Source organism: Topomyia yanbarensis, chromosome 3 (assembly GCF_030247195.1).
Source record: "Topomyia yanbarensis strain Yona2022 chromosome 3, ASM3024719v1, whole genome shotgun sequence".
Taxonomy (NCBI): Eukaryota; Metazoa; Arthropoda; class Insecta; order Diptera; family Culicidae; genus Topomyia; species Topomyia yanbarensis.
In genome coordinates this window covers 294,018,160-294,035,311 of record NC_080672.1, presented here as the reverse complement: position 1 = coordinate 294,035,311, position 17,152 = coordinate 294,018,160, and the positions used below count along the sequence as shown (strand labels likewise).

General features: G+C 40.7%; 1 protein-coding gene across 3 annotated transcripts in view; it reads left to right on the top strand.

The window, feature by feature from the left end:
* The window catches only part of LOC131694108 (probable multidrug resistance-associated protein lethal(2)03659), a 61,826-nt gene that overhangs the window by 33,687 nt on the left and 10,987 nt on the right, over positions 1-17,152 (top strand). For all 3 annotated transcript variants that reach the window (XM_058982509.1, XM_058982508.1, XM_058982507.1), the window contains one exon: positions 5,044-5,957. In XM_058982509.1, coding sequence (XP_058838492.1) covers positions 5,053-5,957 — 905 coding nt within the window. In that variant the 5' untranslated portion in view covers positions 5,044-5,052. The remainder of the gene's footprint in view (positions 1-5,043; positions 5,958-17,152) is intronic.

Sequence of the window (17,152 nt, the reverse complement as noted above, 5' to 3'; positions counted from 1 at the left end):
GATGCAGTTCTATTTTTCGAGCACTTTTTTGGATCAAATTTACAACACCTCGACTTTTTTGTTGAAAATTTTCCAGAATTTGAAACACGAATAGAACACTGTTCTAAATATTTTTCATTAGTATGTGTGAGGATTGACAGCAGAAAAAGAAAGATGTGTCGCATAGGTGATAAACAATCAAAATCGAATGAACAATATTTAGAACAGGTGGCTAAATCATCGCGTTGGGAACATAGTGTTCTAGATGTATTTTGACAGATCCAAATTATCCTACGGCTTGTCATTTTGGAACAAATTTACATCACAGCGTTGCGAACAGCCTTACCCTCCGTCCTAGCAAACTTAGTTATATGTAAGAACTCAATTCACTTCTAGCACCTGAATCGTACAACGAAAATTACGTATCAAAACCACGGACGATAGGTGATAACACTTAGTTGTACACTTAGAAAAATTCTTTTACGGACTTTATATTTTTTTTAAATTTTTGAACTTAAAAAAATTGAAAAAAATCGGCCATTTTGTTTGTTTTTCTCGGTGGAAATGTTTCTTTGGAGTACCGACCATAGCCAATTCGATATTGAATATGAATATATATGTTTTGCTTTTTGCTTTCAGGTGGTGCGTTTCCAAGAAATAATGACACTCACCAAACAAATCAGACGAGTTTGGGCAGCTGTTTTCAGAGCCGCCATAATGAAAAAAAATCAAAAAGAAATTTAAAGAATGTTTTGAAGTAGTTTAATATATGTACTTTTTAAAAATTTTAATTTTGAAATATTTTTGGACCAATATATGGAATTAAAAAAATCACATATTTTGGATGAATCTGACCTTAAAAACAACAAATTTCCATCACTATCCGAATCACAACTATTGGGTCAGCTACCCGACACGCTAAGCCAATCAAAAGTTGTTCAATTATTTCATTTGACAATTCGCACAGTAAAATTATATTTTTGCGAAGATCAGCAAATGATTTTTGCAAAAGCGTTTTCATTTTTCAGCGACTTTAGGATTTGTAATTTAATGTTAACTATTGTACACGGTTACCTGTTGTTATGTTAACATTGGTTTAGATCAGGGAAGAATAAAGGGTGATATGACGGTGGAAAACAACGTGTACAACTATCGGTAGTATTATGAATAATTTGCTGAATTCTGTAATATATTTAACTGAATTTGTTATCATTTTTGTTTTTTTTTTCGGCGCACAAATATTATCCAGTTATAAAATTATTCCGAATTACCTGACTTCTCGCACAGTTCTAAAATATGTTTCCCCTGTAGTTGAAAAAATGGCAAAGGAACTCCAGTGTAATCACTTCTCAAAATTATGCCAAATGACCCTTATGCCAAATGACCTTCAGTGTAATCAATTCTCAAAATTATGACAAATGACCATTATGCCAAATGTCCGTTATGCTAAATGACCATATGCCAAATGACCTTGTGCCAAACGAATTTATGCCAATTTACCCAGACCCGAATGATCCTAAAGTTAAAATAACTGTAATCAAAAGAAAAAAAATGCGATTTTGAACTGAGAGCTAATTATTATTATTAGTATTATTATTATTATATTTATTTCACAAGTAACATAAGATATATGTCTTTTTGACGTTACAATGATATTTTCTAAGGTACAAGTGCATCGCGAATGCAAAACAAAATCAATTTGATTCATTTTAAGGAAACAATTTTATTCTCATCTGCCAAGTGAGCAATTTTTTCTCTGTTGCTCCGATAGACTAGCTTGGTTTTCAGTCATTCCTGGTTCACTCGTACTTTGTGAGACGGTACCCAGTGTTGTTGAAACGTCCATGATTTGAAGTTTGTCTTCCCACGACTTCAGAGCAGTCTCCAGAAAACTTCCGATAATATGTCGCATTTACTTTGACGAGAAAGCTCGATGAAAGTGATTGAAGCGCGCCCATCTGCGGTTACAGCGGCCCAAAGAATTATTCGTAGCCAATGCTGTCCCCTGGTCCTCCTCTCATACAGGGTGTTTGGTTCATGGTTAAGAACCTCTTGAAGGGTGATAGACTGCCATATTTGGAGAAAAAAATTGTTCTACACATACCATCAAATCTCAACCGTTATAGAGTTATTGAACTTTTTGTGTAAAAAACTTATTTGTCTTAAAATACCTCTTACTTTAAAAGTATACTTTGTAGTTTAAATCTTTTAGTTCCATTCGAAAGGTGACAAAATTTCCTATTGAATGGTGTTCACATATCTTTTTGTTAATTAATTTTATTTAACTTTTAGCTGCAAAGTAGTTAAAAGTTAGTGTTTTTGAGGAGGTTTTTGCTAATTTTCTCGAAATAATGAAGTATGATTATTGCAATATCCATTATCCAAAAGTTGGGTTTTAGGACGATTCATAATTAGTTCTTGGACGTCATATTCCTACCTCTTCTCATTTCTTTGTAATTTCATTACTATGCGTTTCCTGTAACCAACTTGCAAGTGCTTAAAAGACCTCTCATCTAAAAAATATGCTTTTTATCGTTATTTACAAGGTTTCATTGGAAAGCTTAGAAAATGTCCTATCAGTGTATGTACAAATATCTTTTAGTTAAGGGTACTAAATGATTTTTTACTAACGAAATAACTCAAAATTTACGTTTTTTAGAGTTTTGTGATTATTCTAATTATTAATCAACAAAATTTATCGTTACTATTGTTCATTTGATGCCCCTTAATGTTCTCTATAACTTTTTATTTGACACTTTGTCTATATCTCTTTTCATTTTGCTGCTATTTAATAGTTAACACAGCATGACCTCGCCACAAATGTAGTGGGTTTGAAATCGTTATTTTGCATATGAAACGATGTGATAAAAACGATTTTGCGTCGAAACCAAAAAAGATAATTGAATGGAGTCAAAGAAAGAACTGTAGAACTTGCTGAGATGCATTATGTCCATGATAATGATGGCGATGTTCATTTTTTACTATTTTAAGAAAATTAACGAAAATGCTAATAATAGCACTAACTTTAAACTAATTTACTTCTAAAAGAATACTAAATTCACTTAACTGAAAGGTATTAATACATTTTTCTCTGTAAAATTTTCCTGGCTTTCGACTAAAAAGAAAAAAAAGTTCAATAAGTGCCATACTTTTTCAATTAGAGCTGGTTTTAGTGAAAATGAGATAAAAATATCCAAGTTGAATAACCCAAAATCATGAACTAAGAAAAGGTAAGTGTATCCATGTCAAAGAACGAATTATCCAGCTCTTCAAGACTAACGATCTGAATTATTAAAATGATGAGGTTAACTATTAGGATTTTCACGAAATGAACGAAAAATTGATTAAAATTGTTCAATTTTGAATAAATTACTTTGAAAAGGTTACTTAAACTCATTAGCTGAAACATGTGAGGACATCACTCAATGGGAAATTTTCTCACCTTCCCAATGGACCCAAAATATTTGAAATACAAAGTATACTTTTTGAGTTAGAGGTATTTTAGGAGAAATGAGTTTTTAACACAAAAAGTTCAATAACTTTGTAATGGTTGAGATTTGATGGTATATGTAGAACGATTTTTTTCTCCAAATATGACAGTCAAGCACCCCTCGAGAGGTTCTTAACCATGAACCAAACACCCTGTATAAACGCTGGGTCAAGTAACGTTTTGAGAGTTCACGTTATTCAATTTGAAAAAAAATGGCAAAAATACGATATTCAGAATTTGACCGCTTTCGGCCAAGCGAAGGAACTCCGACCTTGGACTTCATCACAGTTAACTTGTTTTGCGTACACTTTTGGCAAAAATGCGCTTTTACGCTTGTAAACAATATTCCGAACTGCCATTCAACCCTAAATTGGTTGATAGCTGCGCGAACGGTTTGAAGTTAGTGCAGGACCCTGTATAAACGCTTGTTTCCACGCGATCGTAAATTCTCCACGTCTCCACACCTGAACCGTATACTAAATATCACAATCAGAATTACGGCTCACTGTAATTGGCCACATTCGGTGTTTTATTGTGTGACATTTCCCATCTTGTCTGCTTTTGTAGTGAGTGATTCTGACAAAGAGTCCTTCCAAAAGCGAAGCTCTGCAGCTCCAGTTGGACCACTGTCTTAAAACATATGATAACCAGGGACCGTAGTACATATTCTAAATTGGGGGATGCATCACACGTTTACTTAACCGATTTAACAGCTGGAACATATCTAGCCTATACGAGTGCTAAGATGAAGCACTTTGCTTATTTTGACAGGTTACTTATCTAGAGTCCACAGATTATGAGCGTATCCTCTCGAGAACGCCTTCTCGATTGACCATGATGCTGATGAAACTGGGAACTCTATTGCTGGTATCAATACCTTCTGCAAAAAATTCCAACGGTTGCATCATTTCGGCTCTTCCTATAAAATGCCATATGTCACCAACAGTTAAGTTTCAGTCCTTATTCTGCAACCAAGTAAGTAAACTCGTCTGACCTCAATGAGGCTGTGCGGTTGTTTTCATTGAAGTGATACTACTCAGCAATCAAACAGTTCAGTTAATTGATAACAACAAAACCAGTAACGAACGAACGTATTAATCAAAAAATGATTAATTGTTGATTCTGAGCCATGATAACTACCGGACAACAGATGGCTTCGTTAGAAAATATTGTTTCCGATAAGCGTCAGTGCCGCTTAATTAATATTGTCATCGATGCATCAAAAGATGCTCGAAACACAAGCCAAGCCATGCTACTATGTCCAGTTTTCGTTGAGCTTTCGAGATCCGATTTATAACGTGCAGGCTAATTGTTGGCCCAGTGAACAATCCAACTGGCACAAAGGCTACTTCCTTGTTGAAGCTCGAACACATTACGACTCTAATGATTATTACTCTGAGTAAACAGTAAACAAATATAACTATGATTATTTGTAGGCACGCGCCGTTTACTAGTTTCACGACATCAATCTCACTTTTCCAGCTTTGGAATTGAATTACATCGTAACAATTACCATTATCACTGTATTTGCATGCAAGTTATTTAACTAATCCCGTTTAATCTTATCGTTCCAGCGCTGAATCATGGAGGGGCAAAAACAGACTTCCCTTCCGATATGCCCCGCAGAGAAAGCAAACTTCATCTCGTACATCGTGTTCGGCTGGGTGCTGCCCATCTTCTACAAGGGTTACAAGAAGGAGCTGGGCCCGGAGGACATGTATCAACCACTGAAGGCACACAAATCCGACAAGCTAGGGAACCGACTGTGTCACGCATGGGAAAATGAAGTGGCAAATAAACGAGTGAAGGGGAAACAACCGAGTCTCATGCGAGCTATGATCAAAGTGTTTGGTTGGAACATTGCTATGCTTGGGCTGATCCTGCTTGTACTGGAGCTGGCATTCAAAGTAACTCAGCCGATCTTTCTTGGGGCCCTTGTGGCGTACTACTCGAAGCAGAATGGAAACATCAACGATGCGTATCTGTATGCTGCTGCAATCGTTCTATGCAGTGCTATCAGTGTGCTGTTCATGCACTCCTACATGCTTTCTCAACTGCATCTGGGAATGAAGCTGCGTGTCGCTGCCTGCAGTATGATCTACCGGAAATCGCTGAGGCTGAGTAAGACTGCCCTTGGGGATACAACGGCCGGGCAAGTGGTGAATCTGCTATCAAATGATGTCGGACGGTTGGATTTAGCCGTACTGTTTGTGCATTACCTGTGGATTGGTCCGTTAGAAACAATCATAGTGACCTATTTGATGTACCGGGAGATTGGTATTTCCGCTGTGTTCGGTGTCATATTTTTGCTACTGTTCATTCCACTGCAAGCATACCTGGGAAAGAAAACGTCAGTACTGCGACTGCAGACGGCGCTGCGAACGGATGAGCGAGTACGATTGATGAACGAGATTATTCAGGGAATCCAGGTCATTAAGATGTATACCTGGGAGAAACCGTTTGCGAAGCTGGTTGCCATTGCTAGAAAGTAAGTACATATAGCCTTCATCTGTCTGATATCTTTTTATTGCGTGTTTGTAGAACATAAAATGTTATTATTATTTCGAGGGAATTCGTGCCAACTCGTCTATGGGATGAACAACAATCTTTCAAAATCTTATGAAACTTTGAGCGAGCTTTAGGCTGAAAACTGAAAAGTGCTGCACTTTCCTCAGCCCTTTATTTTGCTGTCACTAATATAATCTTCCCCGATTTTGCTAGCCTGTTAAATTTAAGTAAATTTGATGAATATGAGCAAATGAGGATATCTCTTCCGTCACTTTCTCTTTCGGTTATTGTTGCGTAATGATAGAACTTTCCAAATATATTCCAGTGCATTTCGGAAGATTATGATTTCGACTAGCATATTATGCAAAGAATTAAGTAGCAGACGTTAAAACTACCCAGTCATTAGCGGAAGAGGGAGTAAACAAAGAGGTTCTCGCTTGCAGATAAGTCCATTTCATTAAATTTGCTAGTTTTAGAGGTTTGTATGGTTCATCCCTAAACTACGACAATATGATAAGAGGGTTTCTAATGATTTTTGTCTGTTATTGTGGTACAAGTCAATAGACATTTAGACCACTCGCATATAAATTATTTCGATGTCAGATCTACGGAAATAATTGTAGATCTACAGTTTTGAAGATTTTCTACGGATTTACGTGTATTCGATTTAGAATACTTCTAACGTTTGAATATAGCGGTCCCGTTTCAAAATACTCGGCCTGAATTTTACCCGATTTTTTGAACGTGAATATCTGCCGTGACACAGAATAAAAAAATAGATGTTATCGCTATCTGACTGAAAATGTGCACAACATTTTTGTAAATAATTCCGTAGAATGCACAATAACTAAAAAACGGAAATAATGGATTTTGTTAAAGCAGTAAGTATCTGCGCTACGATTGGTCCGCACAATTCGACTTAGCAACAAGCGTTGCTAAGACTGCCCATTTGTCATCCAATGAACTGCGACACACGTATAAAAACGTCACACGTCACGAAGTGAACGCCAGAAATATTCTCTGGGCTTGTCGCAAAGCTCATTCGTAGAAACAGCAGTACGGCACGGGAGCACGTCGTTTGGCATAAGTTCGTTTGGCATAAGTTCATTTTGCATAATGTTCATTTGGCATAACAGTAGGTGACACATACGTTCGTTTGGCATAATGGTCATTTGGCATAATGATCATTTGGCATAATGCTCGTTTGGCATAATGGACATTTGGCATAATTGTCGTTTGGCATAATTCAAAAAATACATTGTATAACAGAATTCCAATTTTAAATTTAAATTTTGGCACCACCCTATCAATCATATCATCCGAAGACAAACCTCACTCTCTCATTTTCAATATACTTAAGTCAGTCTTATACTATTCACGCAAGGGTACGGATGTAATACGTTATTAGTCCGAAATCCAATAATTAACCGTTTACAAAACTGTAGACAGGATCGATTTTGTTTTCGGGATCGCGACTTGAATCTTGAGATGCGTGAATAAGTTGATCACGGGAACGAAAAGTAATTTCGGAATTGGTGCCTTTCGGTGTGATGAACGAAGCCGATAAGGCGTTGGAGAAAATATCTAAAAGCGTTGCTGAAAGCGTGGTTGGTGTGACGGGCAGCCAAGAAGAGGCTGGAGGCAGTGGATTGAGCCAGGAAAGTTACCCAACAGGTGTAGATAAAGATACCGATTCCGATAGTGACAGTTTTAGTTCCCCAGTCGATATACGTGAACATTTCGAAGATCTTTTGCTGAAAGACCCGCGCTATAAAAACAAAATGCCGGACGAACAAAAGCCGGTGGTGATGAGTGAAGCTGCGATGAAGGCGCTGATTCGTGAAGTGACGGATATGGCGCAGGGAAATGCCCAGCGTCGTTTCGATGTCCGAGATGTGAAGGATCTCGTTGTTCCGTTTGATCCAGATGTACCGATTACACCTACGGCTCAGCAATGGATTGATTCCATTGAGAAGGCGGCAACTCTCTACCGGGGTGACGCAGAATGGAAGTTGCAGTGTGGAATTCTAAACCTTCATGGCGCGGCCAAGCTGTGGTTCAGTGGCGTTGCGGTGAACACGTGGGACGAATTCAAAGTTGCACTCGTTCGGGATTTCCCAACGTCTGTCGATGTCGTTAGTATCCATCAGGCCATGATGACCCGAAAGAAGACGCCGCATGAGAGTCTTGAGACCTATTTCTACAGTCAGGTGGCCATGGGTAGAAAGGGGAAATTGCCGAATGAGGCCACCATCAAATACATTGTGCTGGGTCTAGAAGGGAAATTCGGTAGTATTGCTCAAGCGAGCACTTTACCGGAGCTGCTCAAACAATTAAAATGGTTGGCTGAAGTAAGAGAACTGAAACCAACCGATAGTGTGCGTGCCTCTAGTTCGAAGCCAGTGAAAGCTCCGGGAGCTTTGAACACCAATATCAAGTGCTATCGCTGTAATGGTGAAGGTCACGTTGCCGCCAACTGCAGTGTGAAGAGTCCCCAAAAATCTCACGCAAACTTTGAGTGCTATCGATGTAACCAGAGGGGCCATATAACAAAAAACTGCAATAAAAGTGGTGTGAAACAAGTTCCTCGACCAATGCAAGAAATTCGTCAGTCGAGTAATTTCGTGAAATCGGTGATCATTGGCGGGCACGAAATCGATGCACTATATGATTGTGGATCGGCAGTAACCACTATCAAGGAAAGCTGCGCTAGTGTATTGAACAGCATCGAGCCATGTGATATCGTACTAGTGGGCTTTGGTGGCAATAAGGTACACGTTCGACAGAAGAGTGTGGAAGTGATCCAGCTGGACGGGATCGAAATGGAAATCGAAGTGTGTGTGGTCCCCAATCGAGTTCAAGCCAATTCGATGATCGTCGGGAGAGATGTTCTCTATCGAGAGGATATTAGATTTGTGAAGGAAAGGGGTAGAGTGCGGATCGAGAAGATTGCAGAGCAGCGAAGCGACGATCGACAAGGCCAACCCTTACTCAGAGGGGCGCAGGGTGACGTGTGCAGCATCCAAGCTTACGAGCCGATAGTCGCCGAAGAGATCAACGTGGAAGGAGCTGATGCAGAGCGGGAGAAAATACTGGAGCTGATAAAGTGTTATCGACATTGTTTCGCAAAAAACTATAGTGAAATGGGTACCGCCAAGGGATGTGAGATGGTGATAGACGTTATCGGAGCCGAAAAACCGATACATACAAAGCAGTATCCAATGGAGTATTCGCGAGAAAAAGTGGTGGAGAGTACTGTAAATGACTTGTTGTCCACGAATATTATCCAGCCATCTAGTTCTCCGTACAATAGTCCGACAGTGTTAGTGCGTAAGAAAAATGGTGATTGGCGCATAGTCGTCGATTATCGGGCTGTGAATGCTAGAACAGTGAAGGATTCATGGCCGATGCCAACTATCGAAAATTGCCTAAATCGATTAGTTGGCGGCCGACTATTCACGGCTGTAGATTTGTTCCGTGGCTACCATCAAATCCCGATAGCGGAAAATAGTCGAAAGTTTACTGCTTTCTCGACGCCGTACGGACACTTTGAGTACGTCAAAATGCCTTTTGGGCTTAGTAATGGTAGTGCAGTGTTTCAAAGAATGATCAACACGGTCATTGCTCCCTTCCGTTCGATTGGACTGGTAGTGTATCTCGATGACGCTATTTTCGGTGGGCAAGATGTGGACGATATGTTGAACAAATTCGAAGCCCTGTTAAAGCGTTTGAGTGAATTTGGACTAACAGTGAACCTAGAAAAAACTCAGTTCTTGAAAACGAAACTCGATTTTCTGGGACACGAGGTCAATGAAGGTGAAATACGACCGGGAAAAGACAAAGTTCGGGCGATCAGTGAATTTCCAAAACCAGTGACCGTACGCAATATCCGTGAGTTCTTGGGCCTTGCCAATTACTTTCGGAGGTTCGTGAAGGAGTTTAGCATAGTTGCCGAACCGTTAACGCGGTTGACGAAGAAAGATGAACCGTTCATGTGGGAAGAAGAACAAGAACTTGCCTTCAGAGCATTGAAAGAAGCTTTAGTGAACCAACCAGTACTGGTGATGTACGATCCGGGGAGAAACATTGAAGTGCACACAGACGCTTGTTCGCATGGATTGTCTGGAATACTGTTGCAGTGTATGGAGGACGGTTTGCATCCGATAAGCTAATTCAGCCGAAAAACGTCACCGATTGAAAGCCAGAAGTATAGTTACGAACTGGAAGCATTAGCGGTGGTAGAGTCAGTGGAAAGGTACCGAAAATACCTTTTGGGAAGACGCTTTGTAGTAGTGACCGATTGCGAAGCGGTGAAGAAAACGATGGCCAAGAAGGTGATGTTACCGGTAGTGGGCAAGTGGTTGCTGAAGCTCCAAGAATACGATTTTGAGTTAGTGCACAGAAAGGGTGAGAAGATGAAACACGCAGACTGTTTGAGCCGTAATCCGGTGTTCGAACCAGAGTCGGATGAGCCGGAACCGGTCATGGCCCACGTGATGGAAGTGAGCATTAAAGAAGACGAATGGCTGAAGCTGTTGCAGAGAGAAGACGAAAAGTTGTTCGAGATCATGAAAATCTTGTCGAAATCTCCAGTCGACAACCGAAAAAAGCAGATTCATAAGGAGTACGCTCTGAAGGACGAGGGCGTGATGAAAAAATGCAAGGATGGATTGAAGTGGGTAGTACCAACAAGGGCACGTTGGCGGATTGCCCGCAATTACCACGACGATCTGGGGCACAAAGGAGTGGAGAAAGTGCTGGAGGCGATGAGGAAGTGCTTTTGGTTCCGCAGAATGAGAAGCTACCTGAAGCGCTACATTGGATCGTGCGTGCACTGTGCCTATGTCAAAGCGAAAGGTGGAGCGAAGGAAGGCGAATTGCACCCGATAGCCAAGATTGCGGTGCCGTTCGATACAATCCACCTGGACCATCTCGGTCCGTTCATTCGTTCATCGTCATTGAACGAATATCCAGCTACTGATGCAGAAAGGTTGAAACGTGCCGTGAGTTCTAGAATTGAAAAGGAGCAACAGAAGCAGAAACATTACTTCGACAAGGCGTGACGTCCAGCTAGGAAGTACTTCGAAGGTGAACTCGTGCTCGTGGAAAAGGATCCACAAACTACTGGATTCAGCAAGAAGTTGGAGCCGAGATACAAAGGGCCGTACCTAATCCAGAAGGCCCTGGGAAATGACCGATACCTAATTGTGGATGCGCCAGGAGTACAGTTGAAGCAGAAGAAGACGTCAACTATCTTTGCGTCTGATCGGATGAAGCCCTGGTCCGTCAACGCATTGGTGGAAGACAGTGAAGAAGAAATTTTGAGTTCCGATGACTCGGAAGACTGAGTAAAAGATCGCCGGGGCGGGATTTAACCTGTGGTGTCCGTTATAACAGAATTCCAATTTTAAATTTAAATTTTGGCACCACCCTATCAATCATATCATCCGAAGACAAACCTCACTCTCTCATTTTCAATATACTTAAGTCAGTCTTATACTATTCACGCAAGGGTACGGATGTAATACGTTATTAGTCCGAAATCCAATAATTAACCGTTTACAATTGAATGTTCTGTTACTAGGCGTTGACGCCTAATGTGGCTACGCCACATCGCTTTAAACCTGGTGCTGTCCGACATCGCACCGCTCCGTCGGACTTGAACTAGTTGATAGCTCCTATGTTTGAGTAATCCGGGCAAACGAGTGGATCACAGCTGACGCACCATTGGAACCCGGCGGATCCCGCTTCGGATCCTTGGTCTCAGTTATGCGACGAAACCGAGGGTTATTGGGTATATAGGTTCAAACAAACGTCCATCTTCAGCCTTCAACTTGTGTAAAATCTCTAGCGGTTTCGAAGGTAGTTGTGATATCCAAACCATCTTCCTGCTCTCCCCGCGCTATTTGCGGTGATAGTGATCATCGAGCCCACAGTCCTGAAACTTGGAATGCAGCACGACACCTCTCACATGACACTGATGGTTTGCGGATTTACTATCAGAACGCGAGAGGGCTTAAGACGAACATTGATGACGTGTATTTAGCTGCTGTGGACGGTGACTACGATGTTTGCGTCTTCACCGAAACATGGCTCGATGCGCGTATAACATCAGTGCAGCTTTTCGGCGATGCTTACACCGTATACCGTGCGGACCGAAATAGTGGCAACAGTATTCGCGGACGTGGAGGAGGAGTTTTGATTGCTGTTTCCACCGCATTTGCCTCATGTGAGATTGATGTAGGTAGTTTAACCAGTGTTGAGGCTGTTTGGGTTAGAATTACAACTCCATCGAGGAACTTTTATATTGGTGCTGTCTATATTCCTCCTGAAAAGCGACTCGACTGCAATATCATGCAACTTCACATGGATGCTGTGAATAACGCTTCTTCACAAGCTGGCGCGGATGGCGTGATGATTGTCCTTGGTGATTTCAATCAGCCAGGACTCATTTGGGTGCCGTCACGACACGGATACGCTTACCCGGACCCGATTGCTTCGACAACCAACATCGCCAGTCGTTTGCTACTGGACGGATTTGCTTTCAACGGGCTAAGTCAAGTAAGCATGATTCCTAACCACCAGTCACGCTTTCTGGATCTCGTCTTTGTTAGTGAAACTATTATACCTGTATGTTCCGTCAATGAAGCATCCAGCGTGATTGTTCCACTTGACAACTTTCATCCCGCGCTTGAAATCTCAATTGGCACTATTCGATCAGTTCAGTATGTAGAAACTCTTTCTGTCGACCGTCTCAACTTTCGCAAAACTGATTTTGTAAAGCTGCGCAGTTCTCTGTCGCAAATTGATTGGAGTGTACTGCATGCCCAAGTGAGTGTTAATGCTGCAGTTGCCATCTACAAGCGACTACTACTGAACTGTGTTGAGACCTCAGTGCCTAAATGTCAGCCTCCTAGCAAGCCACCCTGGTCAAACAGCACTCTTCGAAAGCTAAAACGTACTCGAGCAAAAACCCTACGTGCGTACACAAATCGACGGTGTCCTCTTTCTAAGCGCATGTTCACTTTAGCCAGTAATGAGTATCGTTGTTACAACAAGCTTCTGTACAAACGCTATGTAAACCGCATCCAGAATACTCTACGCCGAAACCCGAAGGGCTTTTGGTCATTTGTCAACACGAAGCGTAAAGAAACTGGACTTCCATCAAGGATGCTTTACGACGGCGAAGAAGCTACGACAACTGTGGCGAAATGTACGCTGTTTGCCAGATTCTTCTCGAGTGTTTTTTCAACTGACTCGCCAACCGCAAACGAACTCGAAAATGCCTCTCGCGACGTTCCTGCTTGTGCTGTTGATTTGGATGTGTTTACTGTCTCTGAACAAATGGTTATATCTGCAATTCGGAAAACCAAGTCATCTTATGCACCCGGCCTCAGTGCTATACCTTCAACTGTATTGAAAAAATGTTCGGGGCTTACTTGTAACACCACTTGCATATATTTTTAACCTATCGCTTCAGCAGCAAACGTTTCCTGAGGATTGGAAATGCTCAGTTATGTTCCCGGTATTCAAGAAAGGTGACAAACGCAACATAGCGAACTTTCGCGGAATCTCTTCGCTAGGAGTCGAATCTAAAGTTTTTGAATCAATTATCAACGAGGCGTTATTTTCTGCTTGTCGACACTACATTAGTACATCTCAGCACGGATTTTTCCCAGGACGTTCAGTCGAGACGAATCTCGTCTGCTTTACCTCATTTTGCACGGAACAAATGTCTAAGAAATTGCAGGTGGATACAATTTACACTGATCTAAAGGCAGCTTTTGATAGAGTTAATCATGAGATACTGATAACAAAGCTTGATAAGCTAGGGTGTTCTACTAGATTCTGCCATTGGCTTCGATCCTACCTTGTGCACCGTGAAATCGTTGTTCAAATTGGCGTTATTGTTTCAGAATCCTTTTTCAACACTTCCGGAGTTCCTCAAGGTAGTACGCTAGGTCCACTACTTTTTTCACTGTTCGTGAACGATGCGGTTTTCGTTCTAAGCCGTGGAGGAAAGCTGTTTTTTGCCGACGACTTAAAAATTTTTCTTGTTATACGGAATGAAGCCGATTGCCGTGAGCTACAGCATCTTATTGACACCTTTTATAGCTGGTGTGTAAGAAACATGATGGTCCTTAGCGTTGCAAAATGTTTTGTCATCAGCTATTACCGAACGAGAAATATGGTTACCTTCAACTATAACATCGCAGGAACTCTACTACAACGCGTTGACCACGTGAAGGATCTAGGAGTCATTCTTGATGATAAGCTAACGTATACTCATCACGTCTCAGCGACCATCGACAGAGCCAATCGTTTGCTGGGATTTATTTTCAAAATATCCAACGAATTTCGGGATCCTCTATGCTTCAAGGCTCTTTATTGCTCATTGGTGCGCCCGCAGTTGGAATTTGCAAACGTCGTTTGGTGCCCGTATCAAGCTACGTGGAGCCTTAGGATCGAAGCAGTCCAGCGTAAATTCATACGATATGCGTTACGTGAATTGCCGTGGAACGATCCATTAAACCTGCCACCGTACGAGGACCGTTGTCGTCTTTTAGGACTTAATACTTTAACACGCCGGAGACATGCAGCGCAAGCTACCTTCGTGTCAAAGATTCTGCTGGCTGAATATGATGATCCGGAGCTACTAGCGCAAATCAACCTCTACGCGCCTACCCGTTCTCTTCGCCCTCGAGCCCTGCTGCATTCTGAAATGCGCAGCACTAACTACTCTACCAATAGTCCAATTTTAGCAATGAGTCGTCGCTTCAACGAGTTTGCTGAAATTTTCGACTTCGTCATGAACTCTTCGCAGTTTCGTCGTCGTGTATTGTCACTATTTTAATTATGTTTAGTTTACCTTAGTTTAGTATAGTTCATTAAGACAAATTGTCAGTTGGACTTTTTTTATACAAATACAAATACAAATACGTGCGCTACTGTCGTCATGTTTTTTGTGGCTGAGTTCGACAGAATTGACATCGGTTATTCCTCTATCCTGTCAAACTAGTCCGGAACCGGTTCGGACTTCCAGCGTGAATTCCAGCTAAAATGCATCAACCGATAGAGTCGGAATGGGTTGTTTTCTTTGAGCAAGATTCCATACTGAATCCATTCAGGATTTCGAACTGGCTCCGGAATGGATTTGACGGATAGTTGGGATAGGTTGGTGTGGCGGCGCTAGTGTTTATCGTATATTAATTCAAATGTTTACACATGTTTTTTAAAATATTTTTGTTCGACCATGGATGTCTGTTCTCTGTGGTTCAAATAACTGATCATATGTATATGAAAGAAGAATAAACCCTTATGTTTAAGTAAACGAGTAAACCAACACTTTGCTAGCGAACTTATTAAACATGAAAATTCAAAGAGCTGCTCATGTTTGAAAGGAGTCAAGTTTGGGTAGAACGGGCAAACGAGTATATCACCAGTTTACTTGCGAGGGGCATTTGGTATACAAATTTAAAAAAAAACAGCTGATGACTGAAAGAAGGAATCAACCCTGATGTTTATGGCAAATATATACATATACACACACACACATATATATATAAATATATATATATATATATATATATATATATATATATATATATATATATATATATATATATATATATATATATATATATATATATATATATATATATATATATATATATATATATATATATATATATATATATATATATATATATATATATATATATATAAATCTCAAATCATGCCCTACTATGTTCAATTCGCAGTTATTCGTTTACATCATTCATTCAAACGGCCGAGCTACTCAATCAATTTCCATTCATTTTCGATTTCATTTACCCTGTGAATATTTCTATACTGGGATATTGATTAGGTTTTCCAAGCAAAACTACTCTGAACATGCTTCTTACTGTTCATGTAGGCTTGTAAACGCAAATTATGTCAACATTTAACCTAAACTGGCCTCCACAGAGCAGATGACAACATTGGTTGGTGAATGAAAAAGCATCAATTTGAAATGAAGACGTACGGTTTGGTTAGGGAAATCCCGCCAACTTGAAAGTGAATGATTAAGGGAGGCTTTGAATTTTGAATCATGGTTGGGTTTGATTGAGTTGAAAGTTGGCATTTGAAAATGAAAATTTGCGCCACTGCTCGCAAGTAAACAGGTGATCCACTCGTTTGCTCAAATTTAGGGGTTGATTCCTTCTTTCAAACATGAGCAGTTCTTTGAATCTATATACCAATTAGCCCTTGCCATTGTCGCATAACCGAGACCAAGGGGGCGAGGTGGTCATTGACCTGCCGGAACGGCGACCCCTCACAAGCAAACCTATGACCCACTCGTTTGCCCGGGTTACTCAAACATAGGGGCTATCAACTAGTTTAAGTCCGACGAAGCGCCATACTTAAAGCGATGTGGCGTAGCCACATTAGGCGTCAACGTTAAATATAATAGAGATTTTAATGTATACTTCAAATTATGCCAAACGACTATTATGCCAAATGTACATTATGCCAAACGAAACCATGTGTCACCTGCTCTTATGCCAAATGAACTTATGCCAAACGAACTTATGCCAAACGGCGTGGTCCCGTACGGCACTCTATTTTTCCCGTTCATTTTAATCGGTGAGCTTCTCATTCTCTCAATTTTTGTTGTTTTTTTTTGACACGGCTCAATGCGTAAGCATAACTGATTTGTACAATATGTAGAAAATAAAAGTTAATTTTCAATATGCCTGTCCATCGGGTCTACCCTCCCCTAGGTTGATGGGTTTTGCGGTATTACAAACATCATCAAGCATATTGCGTGCATCAGTACTAAAGAACCGCTGGCAAACAACTGCTTTAAGATGGTTATTGCCAAATGGACTGAGAGCAAATTAAGGACATCCCTGCCAAATCTATTCGGAATTGGAGCCTGAATCAGTTGTCACTTGAGCTAGAATTCTGAAAAAGTCGGGATTCTGGCTTATTTTCCAGCAGTTGAACTGGGACGTTGAATCTTGATCGAGACAAATTGGAATGGTGTAGTGCCAATATTGAACGAAGATAACCACTTTGGCCAAACCTCATATCGAGCTATCCAACAAATTTTGGTTACTTCTGAGTAAAAGAACTTTTGGTTGGAATGAGTCGCAAAGAGTATGCATTAACAAAAACAATCGCTGGAAGTAT